The sequence below is a fragment of the Drosophila mojavensis genome, unplaced genomic scaffold (assembly GCF_018153725.1).
Source record: "Drosophila mojavensis isolate 15081-1352.22 unplaced genomic scaffold, ASM1815372v1 contig_80, whole genome shotgun sequence".
NCBI classification, from domain to species: Eukaryota; Metazoa; Arthropoda; class Insecta; order Diptera; family Drosophilidae; genus Drosophila; species Drosophila mojavensis.
Window position 1 is genome coordinate 9,620,241 of NW_025318906.1, and position 23,798 is coordinate 9,644,038.

At 39.9% G+C, this 23,798-nt stretch overlaps 2 protein-coding genes across 3 annotated transcripts in view; one reads left to right on the plus strand and one right to left on the minus strand.

Annotated features, from left to right (window-relative positions):
- The window catches only part of LOC6579284, a 54,933-nt gene extending 31,255 nt beyond the window's left edge, over window positions 1-23,678 (minus strand). The window contains exon 1 of the mRNA XM_032730802.2: window positions 22,491-23,678. The gene's annotated coding sequence lies outside the window, so the exon portion shown is untranslated. The remainder of the gene's footprint in view (window positions 1-22,490) is intronic.
- On the plus strand, window positions 6,071-10,165 carry LOC6579290 (sodium-dependent nutrient amino acid transporter 1). 2 transcript variants are annotated; one of them, XM_002005150.4, is made up of 7 exons: window positions 6,074-6,645; window positions 7,484-7,858; window positions 7,950-8,139; window positions 8,196-8,478; window positions 8,587-8,763; window positions 9,685-9,785; window positions 9,868-10,165. In XM_002005150.4, exons 1-7 carry the CDS (start codon window positions 6,152-6,154, stop codon window positions 9,937-9,939), a joined length of 1,692 nt encoding a protein of 563 aa, XP_002005186.1. In that variant the 5' UTR covers window positions 6,074-6,151; the 3' UTR covers window positions 9,940-10,165. The 2 variants fall into 2 exon arrangements, with proteins under 2 accessions (XP_015019059.1, XP_002005186.1); XM_015163573.3 differs by lacking the exons at window positions 8,587-8,763; window positions 9,685-9,785; window positions 9,868-10,165 and having other exon boundaries at window positions 6,071-6,645; window positions 8,236-8,442.
- Window positions 23,679-23,798: the final 120 nt, after the last annotated feature.

The window sequence follows — 23,798 nt, forward strand, 5'->3', positions numbered from 1 at the left end:
TGCAACACAAACACGAAAAGGCGCAAGCACTTCAAGCTCTTGGCCTGACTTCAACTTGGCCAAAAATTAGACGTGCTAAGCAAGTAATGGAGACAGCAAATGCTTATTATTTGCATAAAACAAACACACACACACACACACACACACAGCGTAAGCTGCCCTGTCACAGGTAAACTCACATAGTCTTTGGGGCGTAAAAATGCAAATTTTCGTTGCAAATTTAAATGTCACCTAACAATTCAGTTGTTAAACTCACATTAAGAGCACGAAATGCTTGTCAGCGCAGCAGCAGCAGCATACTTGCCACACATGCCACATGCAGCTGCTGCTGCTGCTGCTGCTGCTGCTGAGAAATACAACCGAATTACGTTACACATACGCAGCGTGGTACGTGCCAAAGTAAAAACAATTTAACGAAAACTTATGGCAACGCAGCTGCAGTTGAAAACGAATTAGAGTCGCAATTATTTATTGAGTCTGCTTTCGACATTCATTTAGAGGTGAGGAAAACGAAGCTCAAGCTAAAGCAAAATCAATTGAAAGAAGAAAACAAGATAAAAGCTTTAACATCAATTTTTATTTTTTTTAAATTGTATATAAACTATTTTTAAATTTCGCAGAACAGATTTCAAATATATTATATTATATATCCTTTATTACTATATGTATGTATTTTATGTGTATTGTTTTATTAGGCTAGAGCAACATATATTTAATGAAGATACATATACATATATTTCTGCTTTAAAATCAATTTCATAAAAATTATATATGAATTATTTTTCATTTGAAATGTTTTTAGAATGAAAATAATGAGAATTTATATAAATTGAAATTATTTCTATGGTATATGTATGTATTTTATGTATATAATTTTATTCAACTATCAAGATATACACATAAATCTAAAAATTGCTTTTGGAAAAATAAAATACTATATTCAATAGGATTTTGTAATTGAATTTTGAATGACATTTAAAATTCTCATTACAATTTGAATTATGAATTATAAATTCTGTTGCCAAAAATATATAAATATATTTATTCGTTCACGATCTAACACGATTAGTTTTTCACTGGCCGTTTGGTAGAGTTTTTATAAGCAAACAGTCTTCCATGTATGTATTCGTACGTATGAAAGTACTACTAATATTCACTCACTTACTGCACCTCATTGTACGAGCGTCCATCGTATCTCTCTCTAAATCAGGTTCGTGAAAAGAGGCGTCACACGATTAGTTCAACTCAAGGCGCTCAACAGAAAACGAATACGAGACGAACCGAAGGCTCTTGTTTAAAATGAGAGAGGAGTGTACGACTCTTTCAGTTGATCTCGCATGATAAGTAAATTCTGTGTATATTTCGATTCAATTAATTCAACTTTAGCTTAAGTTCCATTTCCCACACTAATAATTGAATTTGCTGATTGAAACTCTCTGTCACCTCAAACATAGCTCTACAATTCCAGAGATCTCTTCTAATTGCTTTAGCTATTGCACGTACCACGCTGCGTATGTGTAATGTAGGAATTATATAAATTTAGGAAATATCCCAAAGGGCTCCAAAACAGAACCTAGTCCATCCTGACCACTCAAACTACAGGGTATATAAGCACAGAGTACAACGCCTCAAGCTTATCATATTTAGGTAATTTTAGAGCGCCTACAAAACCAAAACCGAAAAAAAAGAAAAAAGTGAAAGCTAAAAAAGTTCGAGCGCAAAACTTTTCACTTTGGCGTTGTGAATGCGAATGTGGTTACGAAAAAGTCAATGTTGTTGTTGTCGTTGTTGCCGTAGCTGAGGCATGCGTTGCAGCTTCTCAGTATTGCCATTCGATGTCAATTTAAAGTTTTTTATTTTTATTTAGTTTTTTCCCATCTTCTGCTATTTTTTTTTTTTTTTTTTTTTATGCTTTACGTTCGGTCGGATAAAGTTTCAGCAGCAAAGTTTTTCGCATTGTTAGCAGCGGCTGCCGGGTAATCGGACCTAGCCAAAGGCACCAGCCACAGCAGCAAAGGCAAGGCAAAGGCAATGGCAAAGGCTAAGGCTAAGCTTGGCATAATCGATTTGCTTTTGCCTTTTCATTTTAATAAGTTTTTTCTTTTTCGTTTTTGTTTTGGCGCAACAAAAAACCCCGGGCTGCAACAAAGTGCGGCAACAATTACGTGCGGCAAACAACCAAACTGCAATCGCCAATGCCAACAATGGTTGAAAGGTGCACAGAATAGAGCTGAGCAGAGGCGGAAGCGGAAGAACCAAAAGAAGAAGAAGAAGAAGTAGAAGAAAAGCGATAGCAAGTCGCAGCCAGAAGTTGCACAAGTTGCCAATGCCAAACTGGGTTAAAGACTTCGTCTTCGTTTGTGCCACTTCCCTTGACATTTGGCAACAGCAGCAGGTGCAGGTGCAGGTGCGGATGCATTCAACTGCAAGCTGCGCCATAATTGAGGCACGCGCAAAACAAATGCTGAGAGCAGCAACAGCAGGAGCAGCAGCAGGAGTCAGAGAAGCAGCACAAACAATTTCGGAACTGCTCTTCTTTTTTTGGGGCCACGCAGTTTGCCAACGTGCAGCATGCAACGTGCCACACACGAAAATCATTATTTATAATTTAAAATACGCATTTACCAGCTAAAATTGCATGTAACTAATTTATTTATGCATACTGCAACTAAACCGCAAAACTGGCTTAAAATAACAACAACAACAACAAAGAGATATATACATGATATTGCCTTTTATAATATATACATATAGATAAATGTATGTATATACATATAGCTATATATATCGCCCACTCTTTGTAGTTTAATTCAATTGAAGTTGATTAAAAATTAATTTCAAATTAAATGTGCGCTCAATGATGTTGCGCTTTCAATTGCCATGTATGAGTGAAAGAGAGATAGATAGAAAGAGAGAGAGTGAGAGACAATGCGAGTGGCATCATTTGGCCGTGTGTAAATGTCAAAGCTTAGCGGGGTAGTTAAAAGCTGTCAGCAAAAGTAAAAATTCGACACGTTTTTTCCCCCGAACACACACATGACTCAAATGGCAAAAGTTGCCACACACTCACACACACACACACACACACAACTTATACAATGCTGACTAATAAGTACACGAGCAGCTCAAGCGGAAACGGAAGTTGTTGCCAAGTCCGTTGAAATCAATTTTAAAGGTAAACTTGTTACAAGTTACTGAAATACAGAAACAACTACAACAACAACAACAACAACAGCAGCAACAACAGCCACATTTTAGCAAACGCAAAACTAATTGCAATGCTCATTATACCCAATATACCGCGTAAAACATATGCATGCCCTTTGAGGTATATCAAGTGTCGAATGAAGAGCTCTTAAGACTAAGCAACGTCTGTGGCAGTAATTTACTAATAAGGTACAGTGCTGTAAAGTGCTAGGAGAGTAAAGAAAAATCTGCTTTAAATTGAGAATAGAAGAAAACTTGGGGAAAAAGAAAACGTGTACACAGAATAAACTCTCTAGGAATATTTAGGATTGGATGCAGTACAGCTCGCAAATAACTGCTGCGCTGAAGGCTCATGCTCGCAGCTTAAGCTGGAACGAATAAGTTCATAATGGAACCCCTCAAAAACCTATACATGCCAAATGGATATGTCTAGCAAACAGATATCTCTCTATATATGCAAATATATAACACTATTATACATACATATTTATGTATATAGACCTACCTCATATTTAGTATCATAGACAAAGTATAATTAATATTGAATATTTTATTTGTCTCTTTGCAAATCGAATTCAAATTTACAGAGTATCTGCCAGTCGTATACTTATCTCCTAAGCCTAGTTGTTGTTGTTGTTAATGGGCCTGCTAGGCAAGTAGTTGTTGTTGTTGTTTTGTGCAATTGAAGTTGCAGTTGCAGTTGTAGTTAAAGTTACAGTTGCTCTGGCTGTTATCGATTGTTACACACACACACACACATACATGCATGCACACATGTAGCACTCATATGTGGCATATGCAGTACGTGCTCCAGATGCGCCCCATTAGCGTTTCGCATGCCCCGGCAAAAGTTTCCAAATTTATTTGCCTCATTTTGTGCACATTGTTTGGCTGGCTGCATGGCTGTTGGAATCTGCGTGTTGTGGCAAGCTAAAGTTGCAACGCCTGCAGCCTGCAATTAAAAGTGAGGTAATGCCCAGCACTACCCGCCTCTACCGACCTCTCTTGCCCTACATCGCCCTGCTCCTCTAATGCACAGCACTTTAATTAACTTCTCCAGCCCGCAACTAATGCCAATTTATGTGCGTTAATAAACGCTCAATGGAAAAAGGCAGAACAAAAAGAAGACGGGGTAGAGGTGGCAGTGGAGGAGAAAAGAGTTTAAGGATTTTGCATTACCCTCAATTTCCAGTCAACGTCTGCAATCAGCGTTATCAAAGCCATTTAATTCTTCGAAATCTGGCCAAAGTTGTTAAAAACCCATTTAAAACTGTCACCATAATGAACGTTCAGTAGTTACCATCTTCCGCGCACTTGAATTCCATCTTTCCGTTCCATTCCGTTGCGTTCCGCCTTGCGATTCGCCCGACTGTTGCTGCAACTGCAAAATGGCAGCTGCACACGCCCACCCAGCCCTGCACTGGGGATGTTAATTAGAAAACTCTTGAAAATGATTAAAAACTTTCGTGGCTGTCAGGCGGCCAAAAAGAGTTGCCAACTTTTGCTTCCTGCTGTAAAAATGAGACGACGCTGAACAGGAGATGATGAAGGCAGACAGAGAGGAAGGGAGAGAGAGAGAGAGAGGAGGGAGGTAAACTGAAACAGAGAGCGATAGCGAGACAGAAAAGTGAGCTCTGTATGACGGCTGTGCTGCCATATACTTAAAAACTTTGCTCAGGCTCTAAGCTGCACTTGGAGAATCGGCGGCATATATGTATATGCAGGTATATATAGATAGCACTTAGGGAGTAGCATCAAGTCTCTGCTGTAATATACTCTTATTTTTGAGACATTATTTATGCTAGTGCTGACAGCGAAGACTCTAGATAATTTGGAAATGAAACATCACGCTGTACAGCATGAGAAGTTGTATCCTCTCTTTCCTATAGCACTTGAGTATACCTCCAGATCTAGACACACTTGTGAAACGTTTGTAATCGAAACACAAGTATTTTAAGCCTCTGCCATTAGAACTATTGGAATTGAAACAATTTCCTATATGACTAGGATTACTGGAACATTTAGAATCGAAACGCTATGATATATTTAAAGGCTTGCCACAGTAGCACTCAGATGAGTTATACTAGAACATTCGGAATTGAAATATTAAACCTTTTGCCGTATTTCACACTTTTTCGAAATTGTAGTACATATCATAAAAGTAATCTCATGATATATGTATTATAGTAGAAAAGACAATAAAGTCAAGTCTCCAATTATAAAAAAAAAAAAAATTAATCAAATATAAATTGTATATATACATATATATATGGATATAAATACAGTAGAGTCCCAATCGAGACTCGACTGTACATATAAAAATGTATATTTAATTTAATGTGAGACCAAAATAAACAAATTACTTATGTTTTAGGCTTTATATATGAGACTTGTTTGTATTCACTTAGCTAAAATTTCACACATTTATATTTCTCTAACATTTATATAACAATCAGTGCATTTGATTATTATTACTCTAATTGAATAAGTCGTGTGTCAATTCACAAAAATGGCATAAGACACATCTAATGCGCCGCAATAATAGGCTTACAAGTGTAATACAGCTCGGTGTTATCTCGAATTTTCAAGAGTTTCAACTGGCAATAAGCATATGCACTCTAATCAACGATTCGCACGTCTGTGATGCTGCGACACCTGCCTCAACAGCCCCACCTGCCTCAGTTGGCGCTACCCGCATGGCATCTTTTATTAGAGCCAATTAAGTGAAATAGTACAAATAGACAAAGATAAACACGAGACACTGGCAGAAACCAGATAAACATGAATACACAAATCTCACAATGCCAATTGTAACTGAAATCAGGCAGAGCTATCTCAGCGGTTGCGGTTCACTTGAGCTAAATTGCTTCGATGTGTCGAATCAGTTGACAACGCGACCTCAAAGTGTGCGCAGTGCAGTGAAAAGATCAAATTATCGTCGACAATGTCCCGGAAGCAGGCAGAGCTTAAGTTGGACGAGAAGCAGAAGCCGAAGGAGGAGTGGGGCAACGGCTTGGAATTTCTCTTCTCCTGCATCTCATTGTCTGTGGGGCTGGGCAACATTTGGCGCTTTCCCTACATTGCCTTTCAGAATGGCGGCGGCACCTTCGTAATACCCTATTTGATAGCACTCCTGGTCATCGGGCGACCCGTTTACTACTTGGAGATCTCGCTGGGTCAGTTTCGTGGCGGCGGCGCGCTGCGCGCCTTCGATCTGGCACCGCTGCTCAAGGGCGTGGCTGCCGGCCAGGTGCTGGCCACAGGCGCCTCCATCACCTACTATTCGAGCATCATGGCCCTAACATTACGTTTCCTGCTGGCCTCCTTCAGCGCCGAGCTGCCCTGGAGCAGCTGCCGGCCGAGCTGGGGCAGCGACTGCCACGATGTGAGCGCGGCGAATGCCAGTGGCAAAATGTCACCAGCTCAGCTGTATTTTGAGTGAGTGAAGAGTGTGAACTGAAAGAGAGAGAGAGAGAGAGAGAGAACTGCGCTTGCAGTAAATTCCCTCGAGTGATTTATGATGCGTTCATATGGTGTATGTATATGGTGTATTATAGATCTGTTCTTGGACCAACTTTACTGAAATGTTTTAAGATCGTCAGGATTAGTATTTATATACATATATCTTATATGAACATATTCATATTCAAGATATACTCGTATATATGCATATAGACCATATGCATCAGACCATAATCAATCCATACTGTGTTCATATAGAACCAAAGCGAATTATTTCTGAATTTTTGCATATTTTCATGTGAGTTAAGTGAAATAATTTTAAATGAAATTTAAAGCTAAAAAATTCATAGTAAAATATAATTTACATTATAATATGCTCGTACGTTGTCCCCCCAAATATTCCTGTCACTTATATAACATATAACATGACATTTATGAACATTTTCCCACACAAAAATAGCAATATCTTTTGCATCTACTGGATACATTAATGTCAATAAGCTCTGGCAAATCAATAATAAAATTATATGTATATCAATATATATATACAATATACAATATTTGATCTACTTATATAGATAAAGTATATATATTTATATTTTATAAGGCACTGGAAAGGCCAAACTTAATAGAATTCCTTTAACCCTCAAAATTAGGCTACCTTGGCTCTCTTGGGATTATATATTTATATATAATGAATATAATTTATAAATATATAAATATGCTTATATTCTTGACATATAAATCGCTATGCATACTGTGTACACTAAATTTCTCCATTCCATTCCCATTTCTCTCTTAATCCTCTAAACAGACGTGAAATCCTCCATGAGCTGCCCAACTTGGATGATGGCGTGGGCGTGCCCAATTGGCAGCTCGTCGCCTGCTTGGCTGTGGCCTGGCTCATCATTGGCGCCGTGCTCATACGTGGCATCAAGAGCAGCGGCAAGGCCGCCTACTTTCTGGGCGTGTTTCCGTATGTGGTGCTGCTGGTGCTGCTGTTGCGTGCCGTGACGCTGCCCGGCGCCTGTTCTGGCATTGTTTACTTCTTCAAGCCACAGTGGAAGGAGCTGCTCAATCCGCTGGTGTGGTATGCAGCTGTTACCCAGGTCTTCTTCTCGCTGGCCATTTGCTTTGGCACCGTGATTACGTACGCCTCCTATAACAATTTCCATCGCAATGTGTACAAGTAGGTGCCATGACTGGACTTGACTCAACACGGTCCAGCAGCTATACCAATCTGATCATCTCCACATCTCCATTTCCATCTCCATTTGCAGCGACATTGTTATCATCACAACAATGGACTCGTGCTCCTCGATAATTGCCGGCTGCATTACGTTTGGCATTCTGGGCAATTTGGCCAAACAGACGGGCATCACGGACATTGGCAGCGTGGTGAAGGGCGGCACTGGTCTGGCCTTCATCTCGTATCCGGAGGCGATTGCCAAATTTGAGTATGTGCCACAGGTAAGCTATCGAGAGGAGGGTGCGCCGTGTGCGCTTTAAAGCACAACTACCTAAAGATGTTCGCGGTCCTTTTCTTTCTGATGCTATTCGTCCTAGGCATTGGCAGCACCGTCGGCATGGGCTCCTGCATCTTACGCGTCATCCGCGACCAATTTGGCAAACGTGCCGGCCCCAGCTGGGCCCTCGCTGGCGCTCTCGTTGCACTCGGCTTTGGTGTGAGCATCGTCTATGTGACGCCCGGCGGGCAGTTTATAGTCAATCTGATCGATTTCTATGGCGTCTCCTTTACCGCTCTAATACTTGCCATCGGCGAGCTGTTGGCCGTGGCCTGGTTCTACGGTACGTTTGTGTTAGCTCTAGCATATCCTTTCACTACTCCACCTGCACCTGCACCTCCCACACCTCCTTCGCCTTCTCTAACTGCATGTGCTTCTCTTTTCGGCTCAGGCGTGCGTCGCTTCTGCGCGGATATCAAATTCATGATGGGCATCGAAACGGGCTGGTATTGGCGCTTGTGCTGGGCTTACATTACGCCCGGCCTGATGGCCGCCGTGCTGCTCTACACGCTGCTCAACATGGAGGAATTGACATACAAAGGCGTGCCATATCCACGTATAGCAAACGGTAAGGCATTTCACAGTCCACTGACAGCACAAACTGGAAATGTTTGTAGCGTGCACTCGAGGAATTTCGAAATAATGCTATCCCAAATGCACTCATTAATTGGCTATTGATTTGTACTGCTGGAATGCCCTCATTATATGGCCTATCATTGAGATTAACATCTAAATATTTAATGCATGGCTAAAATTGATTGAGAATCGTAGTCAAGCATTGGGATATCGAGCCGCATATCAATAATGAATTCGTGCATTAAACTAATGGAAAGCAAATAGTTTTCGCGATTGATATATGCTTGCTAATATACTGTATACCATTCCGTAGTCTGTCAAGTATAGTAAAACATCCCATCTATTGCCTGTCTAGCTAAAATACCTTGTCTATAGTCTATTAATGTGTTTAAATCTGATATACTATAGATAGGAAATTAGTATATTGTTAAATATTTTTTGTTATCAGTAGATTAAAATTGGATAGATATATGTATAGAAAACATACTAAGGGCTTATAACTAGAAATAAATAAATAATTCATTTACAATTTTTTTTTTACAAGTCCATATAAACAAACAAAATAATAACAAAGAATCAAAAATATATTTGTAATTTTATTTTATTTTTTTTAAGTTCATAAAAACAATTCCATATAAAAAAAATAAATAAATAAAAAATATAATTAAGAATATTTTTTTTTAAGTCGAAAAAAATTAAGTTGAATTAAATAATAAATAAAATATACTTCTGAAATTTTGTATATGATCCAAAAAAATTAAATTAAATTAAATTAGATTTTTAAACGTCCATCTGCCCTTAGTAAGTCCATTCCACATTAATTTGATTTTAAATATACTTCTATTTTCTAATTTATTTATATTTATATATTATATAATTAATATATATTTATCTCAAATTTGTTTGCTTTCAGTCTTTGGCTACATCTTGGCTGCCTTGGGCCTGTTGCAGCTGCCGGGCTGGGCTTTCTATGCCTACTACAAACAGCGTAAAAATGGCAGCACTTTTTGGGAGGTAACTAAACGCAGCTATAAAATAGCAATAAATATATCTCTATAAAAATCTACCTTAATATTCAACAACTATTGTCTTTCAGCGTCTTTGCGCGGCCAGCCGACCAGCCGAGTCCTGGGCCCCAGCCATTGCACAGCTGCCGCAGCAGCCATAGCAGCACTTGCCATCGGCTGACGTTGCGTATACGTAATGTGTTTAGAGCATGTGTCAAGTGCATGTGGAAGTGTTTAAAGCACGAAAAATGCAATCTTTTGACACTGTCCAAAAAATAAAAGAAAAAAAGTCAAGCCAAACAACAAAGTTCATTGTGTGCTGGGTGTGTAAAAACACACAGCAAATTTACTAGACAAAAACCAAAAAAAAAAAAAAAAAAAAAAAGATTGAAAGGCAAAAAACAACTAAAAACTTTATATAGACACACACGCACATTTAATACTCTTTGTGACATAATTTGTGCCGTTGGCTGCATTTTTATTATTATGAATTTAATTTCGTAGCTAAAAGCAAAAATTATGTTTTTTTTTTTTTTTTCAACAAAGTTTTTAACAACTAAGTGAATAGAATATGAATGTGGCTGCATTTTATAGAGTTTCTAATGAAAGCGCTGCAAAAGTTTAAATGCTGTAAATGCGAGAGTATATAAAATGCTGCTGCTTGCAACTAGAGCAACAACAACAACAACAACTACAACGAGAACTGGGAACAACTTGAACAACAAACAACTCGAACGAACAACAACAATATGGATAAACTGAGGGAGCAGCCAACTGCAAACGCTTTTAATTACCCCAGGGCGTGCCTTGTGCCACGTCAACAGCATACAGGATGCAGGATGTGGCATGTCAATGGGTGGGTGAAATAGCTAAAGCAACTGCAGCCGTAGAAATGGAAAATGAAAACTCAAATATGGGAAGCTCTAGCTGAAGCTGTGCTTTGTGTGTGAGTGTGTGTGTTTGAGTGTGTGTGTGTGCGTTAGCTTGAAATGCCAGACATGTCGGCAATGCGGAAATGCGCAAATATCAAATGAAAACAAGCGACTGAAATGAACGAAACGTTAAATAAAACATTTTGCCCATCCGTTGTTCAACTCATTTAGAGAGAGAGGGAGACGACAGAGAGAGAGAGAGAGAGAGGGCAAGCGAGGTTGATGTGGCTGAGCTGCTGCTGTGACACGGGACAACAAATCAAAATGGCGCACAAATGGCCATAACTGGCATATACGATTGTATGCGTATGTGTGTGTATGTGTCTGCCTGTGTGTGTGTGTGTGTGTGACAAAAGTTGAAATGTAAATATGCAAAAGCGAGGCGTGCGAAAAACTCACAGTTCGGCATTGCAGCGCTTTTAACATATGACAGCGCATTGCTAAGCCTGTGTGAGTGTATATGTGTGTGTGCGTGTGCCAGTGCCTGCTTGTGCGTGTGTGTGTGTGTGTGTGTACGCGCTTCAGTTGTCAAAAAGTGACAGTGTTAAATTTTTTGCGCTTCGCGTCAGCCCTAGCAAAGCGCTTTTCTTGCCGCCTTCATTCACAGCGCTTGCCAACAGCAGCAACAACAACAACAACATCAAATTGAAGTGTGTGTTGACTTTGACTGACGCGTTGTTAGCTGTGAAGTGTGGGTGCCCTGCGACGTCACAGCCTTCTGGCATTGCGTGCTCTTACAGCCGGCGCACCCACACAACAACTACACACACACACACAGATATACACAGAGACTTACACAACATGTACAAATGGACAGCGTCAAGTTAGTTGCGTTTTTGAATACCCTGTAAAAGTGTTGAGCAGTAGGGCTGTTTTAGCTCCAATAGTTTCTTACAGTTTGTATTTTCTATATAGACTCCTACTCAGCTGCAAGCAGCACACTCCAAAGAATAAAGTCAAGAGAGTAAAACTTAAATTCCAGGTCAAATTGATGCATTTTTCAGCTCTTGATAAGATTTATTAAGATTACTGTCTAACAAAGAGAGAGAGAGAGAGAGAGAGAGAGAGAGAAAGAGATATACAAAGACATAAAATACATATAAAGCTATGCTGTTGAATCAAACAACTTAAAGACAATTTAAATTTCTACTCGTTCAGCTAATAGTGTCTAAAGCTCAACTTCCAAATACTCTATACATAACTAAAAAACAATATTATTGAATATTAAATAGTGTTCATATACAAAACCTATGCAAAACCAATAAAAAAAATTTTTTGATCAATTTTTAAGATCTATAAATAGTAACAAATTATTAATCCATTATCGAACTAACTGATTACCATAACAACTTTAACTACTTCCCATGTGAATTTTACTACTATTTTAACATATACTATATTAACTAATTCAGCATAGATATTTACAGGGTATAGCGGAACTAAATCACTTTAGCTCGTTTTTCTTTTCTTTGTTTATTGCTTTAACGATGCGCGTAAATCTTGACATACTTTTCTATCCAACTAGGGCGACGCTAGCAGCCAAAGGGCAGGCCTTACACACACACACACACACACACACACACACACACACATATATATATATATTTATACACTCACTCTCACACATACACACACACACTTAGCCACTTGCGCGCGCTTTATTAGCAGCGCTTGTAGTTGGCAAGCCAACAGCTCATCTCAGCCATAAAGTATGCTTCATATGCCATGCAGCTGCCACGCACACACACACACACACACAAACACACACGCACGTTCATATATTAGACAAGTGCCACAGCTGTCCACAGTTGACTGGCCATTCATTCAATTCCTGCATCCATTTATGTAAAGTGGCCCAAGCTGTTCAGAAGTCTACCTGAGCTCAACCTAACCACCTGCCCACCTGTCCACCTATCCACCTGCACACCTGCTCACCTGCTCAACAGCAAGTTTTGGACATGTACTCTTGATTATGAATATGAAAACGACTCCGAGAGCTGATGGCAAAAAGTTGTTGATAAAATTCTGATATGCACTTCTTGGGGTACTCAAAAAAGAACGAGCTTCGGTCGGTTTATAGACATGCAGCTAAAATGTTTATCGTGTAGCCACACAGAAGACTTTGTCGTACAACGTGTTGTATGCTTAATGCCAGCAGAAGCAGCAGCAGCAGCCGAATGAACCAGAAAAACCGCCAACAACTTTGTTGCACTGCATTACTGCTGCTTGAATGGCCAGTTAAGTGCATAACAATTTCAATTTAATTGCATTGACGGTCGAGCAGAGCTGAGATCGATGTGGGCTCATTTCATATGTGTCGTGCTTTTTGTGGTTTTGTCATTAGAAATTAAGGGCCAACAACTTTGCCAACTGCTGTCCAATGTTGGACAGTTCATAGGTTAGTTTGTTAATTAGCTAAAGTTCTTGTTGAAATATACATTATGCACTGCATGTATATGTGCGGTGTGTGGGCTGAGACTTTGTCGACTTCCAATTAAATCAAACTTTGCTAAAGACTTGCCTAGCTATTATTACTAGTTAATTTGGTCTAGACAACATAAATTTTTGTTGCTGCTTGGCCTTGGCTTATTATCTAATTTACGTCTATTTACGACCAGCGGCTGCCGCTTATCAAAGTCACAATAAATAAAGAGAACATCGCTGATGAACGCCCACACGCTACGAGCTGGCCTGGTCAGACGTTAGATGTCCCATCCCCAATGCCACTCCCACCCCTTGGTCCGTCGCCTTGCTACTCCCTTGACAATTTGTGGGGTCTGCGCTAATGCCATTCCAAAGCCAATTACGCTTATTACATAATTTAACAATAAGAACAACAGCAACTGGCATTTGGATAACCTAAACAAATGCTGTTTAGCGATGTCAGCAAAATACATCATAATATATTAAAAAAGAAAAAATTCCACTCTGTGTGTTAGTCGAAAGTAAGATACTCTTTCGAAATCGAATGATACTGCCAACTGTGGTATAGATTTGTAGTGGAGGATATTACATAGATAAAAGTAGTAATAGATGTTAATAGTGGAAGAACCGGAAATTAGTAAATATTAGCAAAAGATGGTAATATTAAGAGTAGATAGAAATAGCTGTAGTTAGTAGTAGAAAGTAGTAGTGCTAATAGTAAATAGTAGCGGTATACAGAAATAGTAGTAGATAGTAGTAGTAGTAGACAGTAGCAGTATACACAAATAATAGTAGATAGTAGTAGTAGTAGACAGTAGCAGTATACAGAAATATTAGTAGATAGTATCAGTATATATAAATACTAGTAGATAGTGGCAATATACAATAATAGTAGTAAATAATAGCAGTATAGAGAAATAGTAGTAGAGAGTAGTAGTATACAGAAATAGTAGTAGATAGTAGCAGTAAACAGACATAGTAGTAGAGAGTAGCAATACACAGAAATAGTAGTAGTAGAGTTTAGCAGTATACAGAAGAAGTAGTAGATAGAAGTAAGTCTGGTATATAGAAATAGTAGTAGTAGTAGAATTAACTGATATTATAGTCTGGGTCGAAAGTATTCCTTCAAGCGTAATGCTTCCTATGACAAAAGAGTAGTCCATCTCAGAAGGGTAGAATACAAAAAAAAAAAAAAAAATACCTAAGGACAACCCGAAGAGTCCCTGGAGTGCTTCAACCGAGAATTGGGCCTCGTACAGTTGGGAAATTTAGGCGTTTGACGAGAGCAAGGGAAATCGGTAAAGTGAATAGGGATTTGAATGACCAAAAACAGAAAAAGAAACAGAAACACAAGGAGAAGAAGCAGCAGCAGCAGGAGCAGCAGCAGCAGCAGGAGCAACAGCAACAGCAGCAATAGCAACACAAAAGTAAAGTCAAACAATTAAGAAGGCCTAAAAGCCGTAAGAGCTGCCACAGTTTTTAGACAAAAGCCGCACCCCATTTGCCACACCCAGGCAACTAACTAATGCCCAACCAATAGATGGAAAACAGAAAAGAAAAAAAGAAAGCCAGAAAAGAAATGCAAGGGAATTGAAAGGAATGCGTAGAAGCAGAACGAGCAGCTAGAGCGGGACTCAAAAGGAGTTGCCATGCGTGCTGACAACATAATGCGAATAATGTGGAAAATATTTTCCATGTCTGCTAATGTGTGTCTATATATATGTGTGAGGTGTTACGCTTTTGTGTGTGTGTGGGTGGGGGGCCAGACACCAACGAAAAACAGCGACAGTGAAATCCTATTAAGAAGTTTGCTATCGCAAATTAAAATCTAAATGCGCCAACCAAATGACGGCGACGTCTGCGCCGCGGGAGGGTACTGAGACGCGCTGGCTCAAGCAGAACAAAAGACGCTACGCCCACAGCAGCTGCCACGCCCACGCACACATTCACTAAGGGAGTCGTCTGCTTACATTTTGAATTATAAGCAAGCGAAAAATTTAATAAAGGTTGTCCCAAAATATGCACGCCAAGGCGAAAAGGCAGACTCAAGACGACCGCAAGACGTCGCGCTAGGCAGTCGAGGGGATGGGAGGGGGGCAGGCAGTGGGTTGCAGCGTCAGGGGGAGACGCTGATTGTAGGATTGACGAGGACGCGAACGCGAACACGAACGTGGCACAGACTATGACAATGTCAAAGAGTTTGTGCACGCAATGTGGGCGTGGCAGCTGTGGCCCTGGCCCCACAGCCAACGAGAACAAACGCTGAGGACGACGGCAAAGTTTTCACTTTTATTTAAATACCCTGCAGCAGGGTCAATTTGCTATGAAGGCCTAAATGGAAAGAAAAGTTTTGAAAGTTCCTAGAGTTTATATGTGTATATGATAGAGTTTATAAATATCTAAGAGCTGAAAAGGTTGCATACTAATCAATATTAATAACTTATTCTGACTTATTGAATTTTTGGCTATCTAATAAAACGTTTTTAAACTTTATAAACATATTTTGCATTTACAGTTCAGCTTTATATGTATCTATTTTTATTTATAGTCCAGCTCTATGACACTAAAATAACTGTCCATATATATATTTAAAACAATAGAACACAGATCGGGCTCTCAGTTCTCTATTTTTAAGTACAATTACTGAAACATGTCAGTTAGGGTATTTAATAGTCGTTCACTTTACAACTGCAGAAAATCATATTCGTTTTTCATTTTAACTGCCAAATGGCAAAAGTTTTCCATTTTTTCTTTTCGTGGCCTTTGTTTTCTTGCGTTGCCATTCGCAACTTTAAGTCCTTATTAAATTGTCTGTGAAAGTGTATATATGTGTGCTTCTCTCTCTCTGTGCGTGTGTGTGTGTGTGTGTTTATATATGAGTTTTAGCTTAGCCAACAACAGCAACAATTGACAGCAAAACAAACGATTGTCATTGTCAAGTGTGTGCGTCAACCTTTGAACCCGCCTGCGAATGTACAGCCTTAAAACGTGTCTGAGCGTTTCTCTATTGCCCTACACACACACACACACACACACACACACATAAACACCAAGCCTCCACGCCCACCTCTGCCTGGTGTTATCCTTTTGTGTGAGACAGCTCGCTTTAAATTGTATTGTTAATTCTTTTGGGGTAACCTCTTTTACGTCAATCCGATTTCGGACCCCAAACAGGAAGAGAGCACGGAAAGAGCCCAAAAATGGGTAACAGAACTTTTCATGTTTAGAACCTTTGTGCGCGCTATGCAAACATTGCCTGCCAGTGACAACAATTGTCATTTGACCGGCCCCAACTCATCTCTGCTCTCTGGCAGCCCTTGAAGCATTCAGCTTGAATTGCAACAGTTTGTGGCAATTGAAACAATGATATGGCCACAGCACAAGTTACCTTTAACTACATCTCTATCTACCTATAGTCTCCCTATCTCTACCTCTCATTCACTATCTCCCTCTCTCACTCTGTCTCTGTCTATCTTTAGCTCTGGAACATCCGCTTCTATTTGTAGCATTTTTTTACACCATTTGCATATTCCTATGGAACACAGTTTCCGGTTCCTCTGCGCCTCTTCATCTCCATCTCTCCCTCCCCCTCTCTTTCTATTTACCTTACAGCATTGTTTACTTGGCACTGCTCCATTCGGTACCTCAATGCGCATAAATCAAGCGCCAAGCACAAATATTTTGCCAGCGACAACAAATATATAATGACCCTTCCATACCCCCAACTCCCGCATACCTGTACAGTTGTACTCTCCTCTTCCGTTCCCTCACTCCCCCCTCTCTCACTCTCTCTCTCTCTCTCTCGTGCTTTTTAGAGCCAGTAATCTATGCGCTGGCTGCTGAGTTTGTCCGTCGCATTGACTGCATTCACAGTTATCGCATTTCCTCCTATAAATACTCTTATTTGTAAGATAATACAAAATTGTCTTCGCGTTTATTGAGTGTTAAATCAAAAGATCTATTGTTGCCCAAAGTTATTTATAAATATGATTGTATATACTATTGTCCACTTCAGTTATTGTTTTTAATAAGAATAGTTGTCTCCGTTTTTTTTTTTTTTTTTTTATTCTTTGAGTTCCATTATTCTGTAGAAATCAGATTTGATTTCAATAAAATACTATCAATAACTTAAAGTTCCTTATAAATTTCATATCATTTACTATCATCTTGTTCAATTTACCTTTTCTCTTTCAATGTTTTCATAAGGTATGTAAATGGGTTTTGTCGCATGAAGTCCTTTATAAATTGAACCCCATTTGTTATCAAATGTTTGAATATTTTTCGTTTACCTTGAAGCTTATTCAGGAGCACTCATCAATTCTTTACATTTATATACAATTCTATTTTTAGACTCAATGCTTCTTCATTTCATTTTCTTCTGTTTGTTTTTTATATTTCATATTTTACATCAATCTCTTATTTCATATTTCATATTTCATATCTCCTATTTCATATTTTATATTTTATATATATTTTATTTTAATATAATTTATATATAAATATATCTATATACCTCCTCATTTAAATGTTTTCTAATTTTCATAGAGTATTCCCTCTTCTGCTTATATTTGTATTCTCATTTTCGCACCATTATTTGTCGCTGTGGCTGCTTTAGTTTTATTTCTTTCGTTTTTTCTATTTGCCTGCGCTTTGCTGATTTCATTTTGATTACGGCAAATTGTTTTTAGTTGCTGTCGTTTTCCGTTTTCCATTTTCCTACTCTCAATATATATGTATGTATATGTTTATGTATGTGTATATTTATTTCCATTTTAGCTCTTGGTGCGCTTTTGCCATTTTTTGTGCCCATTTATTTGCATTTCTTGCATAATCATGGTCTATTTATATTGCTCTCTATCAACGATCAGCACCATAATTACTTTTGCTGCTTATATAGCCATGGGCATTGCCCAATACAATAATATCGCCGATAACTCCAATACAAATAAATATGGCGTGTGACCTTAGTGTGCGCCAGTTCATCAAATGTGAATAAACATTTCGTTGTTTGCAGTGTAATTTGGACGCAAAATAAATGAATACCGTTAACGGTAAACGACTTATACAATGGATTATGTGAATATTGGATAATGATAATAGCACCAACTGCTCGACTACAAGCTACCGCGTAATTACTTTTGCCATAAGCTTGGCTAGTTGGCTTACTGTATAACACCTCATATATGGGCCACTTATTTTTTTGGCTAACATTTTCTAAAGCGTTTTGTTCGCCGCAAAATGCGCAAATTGCAGCAACCATTTTTTTTATTTTTAGTTTTATCCAAACTCTCGCATAACAAAAGAATTGGTCGGGGTCACTGGGTACGTGCGAGGGTTTTCAAAATGGCGCCCGGCAGAATAACAACGAAAACAAAAACAACAGCGAAAACTTCTACCAAATTAGTCGCTCTGCATGCAGTTTTTTGTTCTATTCCGAACATTTTTTGTTCGTTTTGGTTTTATCCCGAATTGGAAGCTTCGTTTTTAGTGCCATTTATTGAAGGCCTCTTGATGCAGCCGCAAGTTTTTAATGAAATCAACTTTAAAAAAAAAACGAAACAGTTGGAGAGCCCCAGAAACCCTTTCGAGTGCGGCAAGGGTTACTGTGGCAACGCTGCCGCAGCCCCATTGGATGCCTAATGAGCAGCCGACTTCACTTTAGTTTTTCACTTCACCTTAATTTGCGTCTGGGTTTTTGCCGTCTACTCTTTGGCCTGAGTGCAGGCAGTTTGCAAATTTGTGCACTCCTCTGTCTGCCAGTGTCGTGATCCGGCTGCTGCTCCATCACTTCATTCGCTAACGTTGCAGCGTTGTAATGCAAATTGGTTTCTGCGGCGCCTCCTCGCATCTCTCATCTCGTATCTCGCATGTTGCCCCAGCTGTCACGTTGACATTTGACATTTCTCTATGCATTGCTGCTGGTTCAGATATCAATTTTAAAAGCTGACAAATTGCAATGAAATGCGTCGCAAATTGAAGTGAAATATGATAGAGCGGGAGAAAAAGAGAGAGAGCGAAAGAGGGAGAGATAGGAAGAGACATAGGATTGAGTTGGATGACGTTTCTATCAGGGAACAACTAAACAAATTATTGCGTGGCCCATTGCCAATGGGCATGGCACATGTGTCTGTGTGTGTGTGTGCGGGAACATTAATGCGAGCTGACTTATGTCATATTCATGGCAGGCAGGCACACAGGCCACACCCACACACTCACACACACACACATGCACACGTGTGCAGTGGGCGCGCTTCGATTAAACAAACCTACTCAAATATGCAGTGACATTGAGGCAAAGACAAAAGCCAAGCGTCAAGGCAGCTCAACGTTTCCCCATATATGCGAGACAATGGCACGCACACATACAGATATCCATACACATATACATATACACACAAGCCCCCTACTCATTGCACATATACACAAGTGCAAGTGCCGTAGCAAAGGTCAGAGACAGTTGCATAACATTAAAATAGGATACGGATGCGACTGCGGCTGCTTTGTGTGTTGGCTAATTAAAAAAAAAAAAAAAAAGAGAACAAAAAATACATCTAAAGCCTGGCTATTGCATAAGCCAAGAACAAGAGACGCAAAGCGAGCAGCAGCTGTCTGTGACAGCTGTCCATGTATGTACATGTGTGCCTGTGTCTGTATGTGCGTGTTTATACTGAAAATTGTCAACGCAACACATGCAACATGAACGACGCTCAAGGATATGCATACAAACAAACAAAAAATCAAGCCTCTCTGTGTGTGTGTATGTGTGTGTGTTTGTGTGCGAGTAACGCTTGCGTAACGTAAAAGTAGCCTTGAACTGCAGCCTGTCGCTTTCAATGGATTTGCATTCCATGCGCTGCACACACACACACACACACACACGTACAGGCACACACATACACACGCACAGACATTACCAAGGTCACGCCAACGCCAGCCGCAAATGATAGTTGGAGTGAGCGGGAGCAAGATAGGGTTATGCTTTCAAACGGCATTAAACGCACACACAAGCAAGCGCGAGAGCTGAGGCCAGTGTATGTGTATTTGTGTGGCTGTCAAGCCACAACCGAAATGTCAGAAAACTGTCGTAAACTTTTGCCTAATTGGCGCTCAAACAAATACAGCGCAAGCGACAGAAAGAGAGAGAGAGAAAGAGAGGGCGGGAGAACGAAAGGAAGAGCATAGTAAAATGTAACAGCAATGTTAAATGCAACTGTGTTAGCTAAAAGGAGCGCGCACAAATCTCGCGTTCGTTCTCTGCAATATAATAACGGTTAAGCACGCAGAGTCAAACGGCAGCAGCGACAGCGCAAAAACAAAAATCGTGCAGAAAAGCAAATGTGCAAGCAGCAGGGCAGGCAAACGAGCAAAGCGAAACAACAGTTGGATAATGACGTCAAATGAAACGCAGAGAGTTTCGGCGAGCAACTGAGCTTGTAAAAGAGAGAGCGAACGAGATAGACTTAGCGCAAGCTGCTTAAGAGGGTTGCCAGATCAACAGCAGCAGCAATAATAAGAGTTAAAATAAAAAAATGCCCCTCCACTACACCCCAAACTTCAATTCCAAAGATATACACAAATTCCTTGCCAACGAATCATCCAAAAAACTCCATCAAAATATAGAAGTCTGCAACAGTTGGTATCAGCAACTCAACAACCTGACACACACAACCTATTACTTAAAAAACATAAAACAAGAAATTATTACACGCAGCGACCAAGTAAAAATACTAAGACTCCGACTAGGACACACAAGATTTACAAAACAACAATACATCAACCCTGACAACATAATCCCATGCCCCAACTGCAACACCACAACAGACCTCACCATCCAACATATTTTCTTTAACTGTCCTGCAACTTCCCACCTGAAAACCCAAATCTTCCACAACAGCTGCCCCATATCCTTACTCTCAAACCCAACCCCTGAAAACATATGCTCAATAATCAAGTTTCTAAAAATAACAGATTTATACCACCTCATTTAGTTCCCAACCAACAAAACAATGTAAATATGTATATAAATGTAAATGCATAGGATAAGTTAGAGCCGAAGGCCATAGTAGCCAGTGCTGTTAAAATTAAGTTAGATCTTAATTTTTAATTATATCTAACTTTATAAAATAAAAATAAAATAAAAAGGGTTTCCTCTGCTTGCCCGCTGTATAAATAGAATAAATGCTTAACTATTTATTATACAAATACGCATTAGCTTTAATGTTTTTTTTTTTTTTTTTGCTTCGTGTATATTATGCATATTATATTGTCTACCATCGCCCCAAAAGTCAGACGCATGCCAATCAGTCAATTAGAGGAAATATACGCATACATGTATGCATACACACATATGTATATGCTAATGGCTTAAGCTGCCTTGTTATTTGAGTCACCCTCGCTCACACACACACACGCACACATCTATACATACATATACGCAGCTCTGGCATCTAAGCGTATAGCTGGCGCTGCCTCCGTCGCTGTCGCTGCCCGGCGAGCCATTTAATGGCCTTTTCACTCACACACACATTCAAACGGCATAGCCCCTCTCCCGCTCCCACTCTGACGGCTGGCCCTTTGAAATCGCTATTTGGTTATGCTGGCAGCTCTTTCACTTATTTTATTTTTTTCTTGCTGCTGCTGCTGCTTCTCTTTCACTCTTCTGACTGCGCGCGTTGTGTGCAAGTTGGTCATAAAAATGGAGTTACATTTATGACCCACATCAGGAATACACAGATAGAAACGGAACGCCAAATGAGTTGGACCGAAGAGTAGGCGACGGCGGGGGCGTTGGGCAAGGACAGTGGGGCGAAACACTGCGTGTTGGTGGCGGTGGGCGTGTTTGCGGCGCCCGCCTCGCCTGCAAACAAGCTAGCTACATTCATGAGAATATTTTATTTTACTGTTATTTGTGTTTGCCATTTTCTCTGTGTACGCTTTGTTATTTTGTTTTCCCTCTTTCATTCGGCATTTCGATGGCCATTTACTTTTGACTCCAGTTACACCCTTTGCTCTTTTAACAGTTGTTGTTATACTTATACTTTCTACTTTCTTCTCTTTCGTCAAATTGCCGCCGATTCCTTTTCTTTTTTTATCAACTCTTGTGTCTAGCGTTTGCTTCTGGCGCTCACACGCCGCACAGTTTTCGCCGTCAAATCGCCAATAAGTCGCCGTCGCTGTTTATTTTACCGTACACATTTTTCAAGGCTAAAAATGCGTATCGGATTTTGTTGAGGTGTGCAATGATTTGCGTGCCAGACACATACACACGTATGTGTGAGTGTGTGTGTGTGCATATGTATGTATGCTTATGCAGCTTAATGGCTGCCCACTTAAAATTGAGCTTGCAGTTAACTTACCCCCTCAGTCCAGTGCTGCTGCTGCCGCTAGTGCTGCTGCGTCTTTGCACATTAAGTATTCAGCACATTTTTGCATGCACGTGCATTTGCCGCCATTTAATCTTGCGCCATTCACTAGATCCCCGCGCGTCTTTCGCACACTGACCCAGTTCGCTTTGTTTTGCGTGTTTATCTTGCACACGTTTCTACACTATGCGGCTGCTGTTTGCCGCCTGTTGTTGTTGCTGTTGCTGTTATTTTTTGTTTTTTCACTGCATGCAATGAGTAACGCTCTCAGTAACGGGATCGTTATTATTGCACTAGTTTTTCTGCATGTGTTGTTGTTCTTTATGCATGCCTTTGCCTCTTAAATGGCAGCATTTTTTTCGCTCAGTAACGGAAACTGCTGCTATTGCGTGCATGTTACAATTGTTGTTGTTGGTGTTGTTATTGTTCTATCGGTAGCTGTAAAAATTACAGTGGGCGCACTTTGTTAGCGGCTGGCCATAAAGCTGTCGGCTTCTAGTGTACGGTTGAGCCCAAAAGTATGCGACATTAAATTGATTACACTTTCACCGTTACTACGAGCGTCCTTACGCTTGCTCGTCGTTTGCTTTCAACACAGTTCTTCTTAGCCCGCTCGTGTGCATTTTTTATGCGCTTGTTTTCACTGTTTGTTTTTCTATTGTGTTGCTAATTTCGTTACTTTCACTTTGTTAGGCTTTCGCCTCGTCTGCCTGTGCGTGTGTATGTGTGCAGTAGTGTGTCGATGTTAGTGTATGTGTGTATTTGTGTGTGGGTGTTTGTAAGCGCACGTGTGCGTGGCTGCAGCCAGTTTCTGTTACTGTTTGTATGTGTTCGTGTGTATCTGTGCGTCAGTTTTCGTTATTCAACTTTTGGTCGAGCATTGATTTTTCACTTAACTTTAATTTGTTATTGCTTAAATTAATTTCCTTTTATTTTATTTTTGTTGGTTACAATTTCTTTGCACAATCTCGCATGGAACTTTTGTTGCGCGTTTTTCACTTCGTTTTGATTACATTTATTTTCAGTTTTGCGCGCGCTTGCCTAACGTTTAACGTGTGCGTCTATTTGTGTGCGAGTGTATGAGTCTGTATGTGTGTGTTTGTGTAGCAGGTGGAAAATAAAATAGTTGCTCGATGCGTTCCACGGGCGCAGCGCACGTCCGTTCGCCACGACTCTTCACACATTTCTGAGAGAACGCGCGCTTCATAAAATGTTTACGTTTGGCTTCCTTTCCAATCTCACCATCTCGCTCGCTCACTCTCCGAGCCTGTGTCTTTGCAGTTGGTTTTGCGATTGGCTTTA

Excerpts from the sequence above, each read along its gene's own strand:
- LOC6579290 (XM_002005150.4), top strand. The coding sequence starts at position 6,152 with ATGTCCCGGAAGCAGGCAGAGCTTAAGTTGGACGAGAAGCAGAAGCCG. Across the intron at positions 7,859-7,949 it reads TTCCATCGCAATGTGTACAA|CGACATTGTTATCATCACAA; the intron begins GTAGGTGCCATG and ends CTCCATTTGCAG. Across the intron at positions 8,764-9,684 it reads ATATCCACGTATAGCAAACG|TCTTTGGCTACATCTTGGCT; the intron begins GTAAGGCATTTC and ends GTTTGCTTTCAG.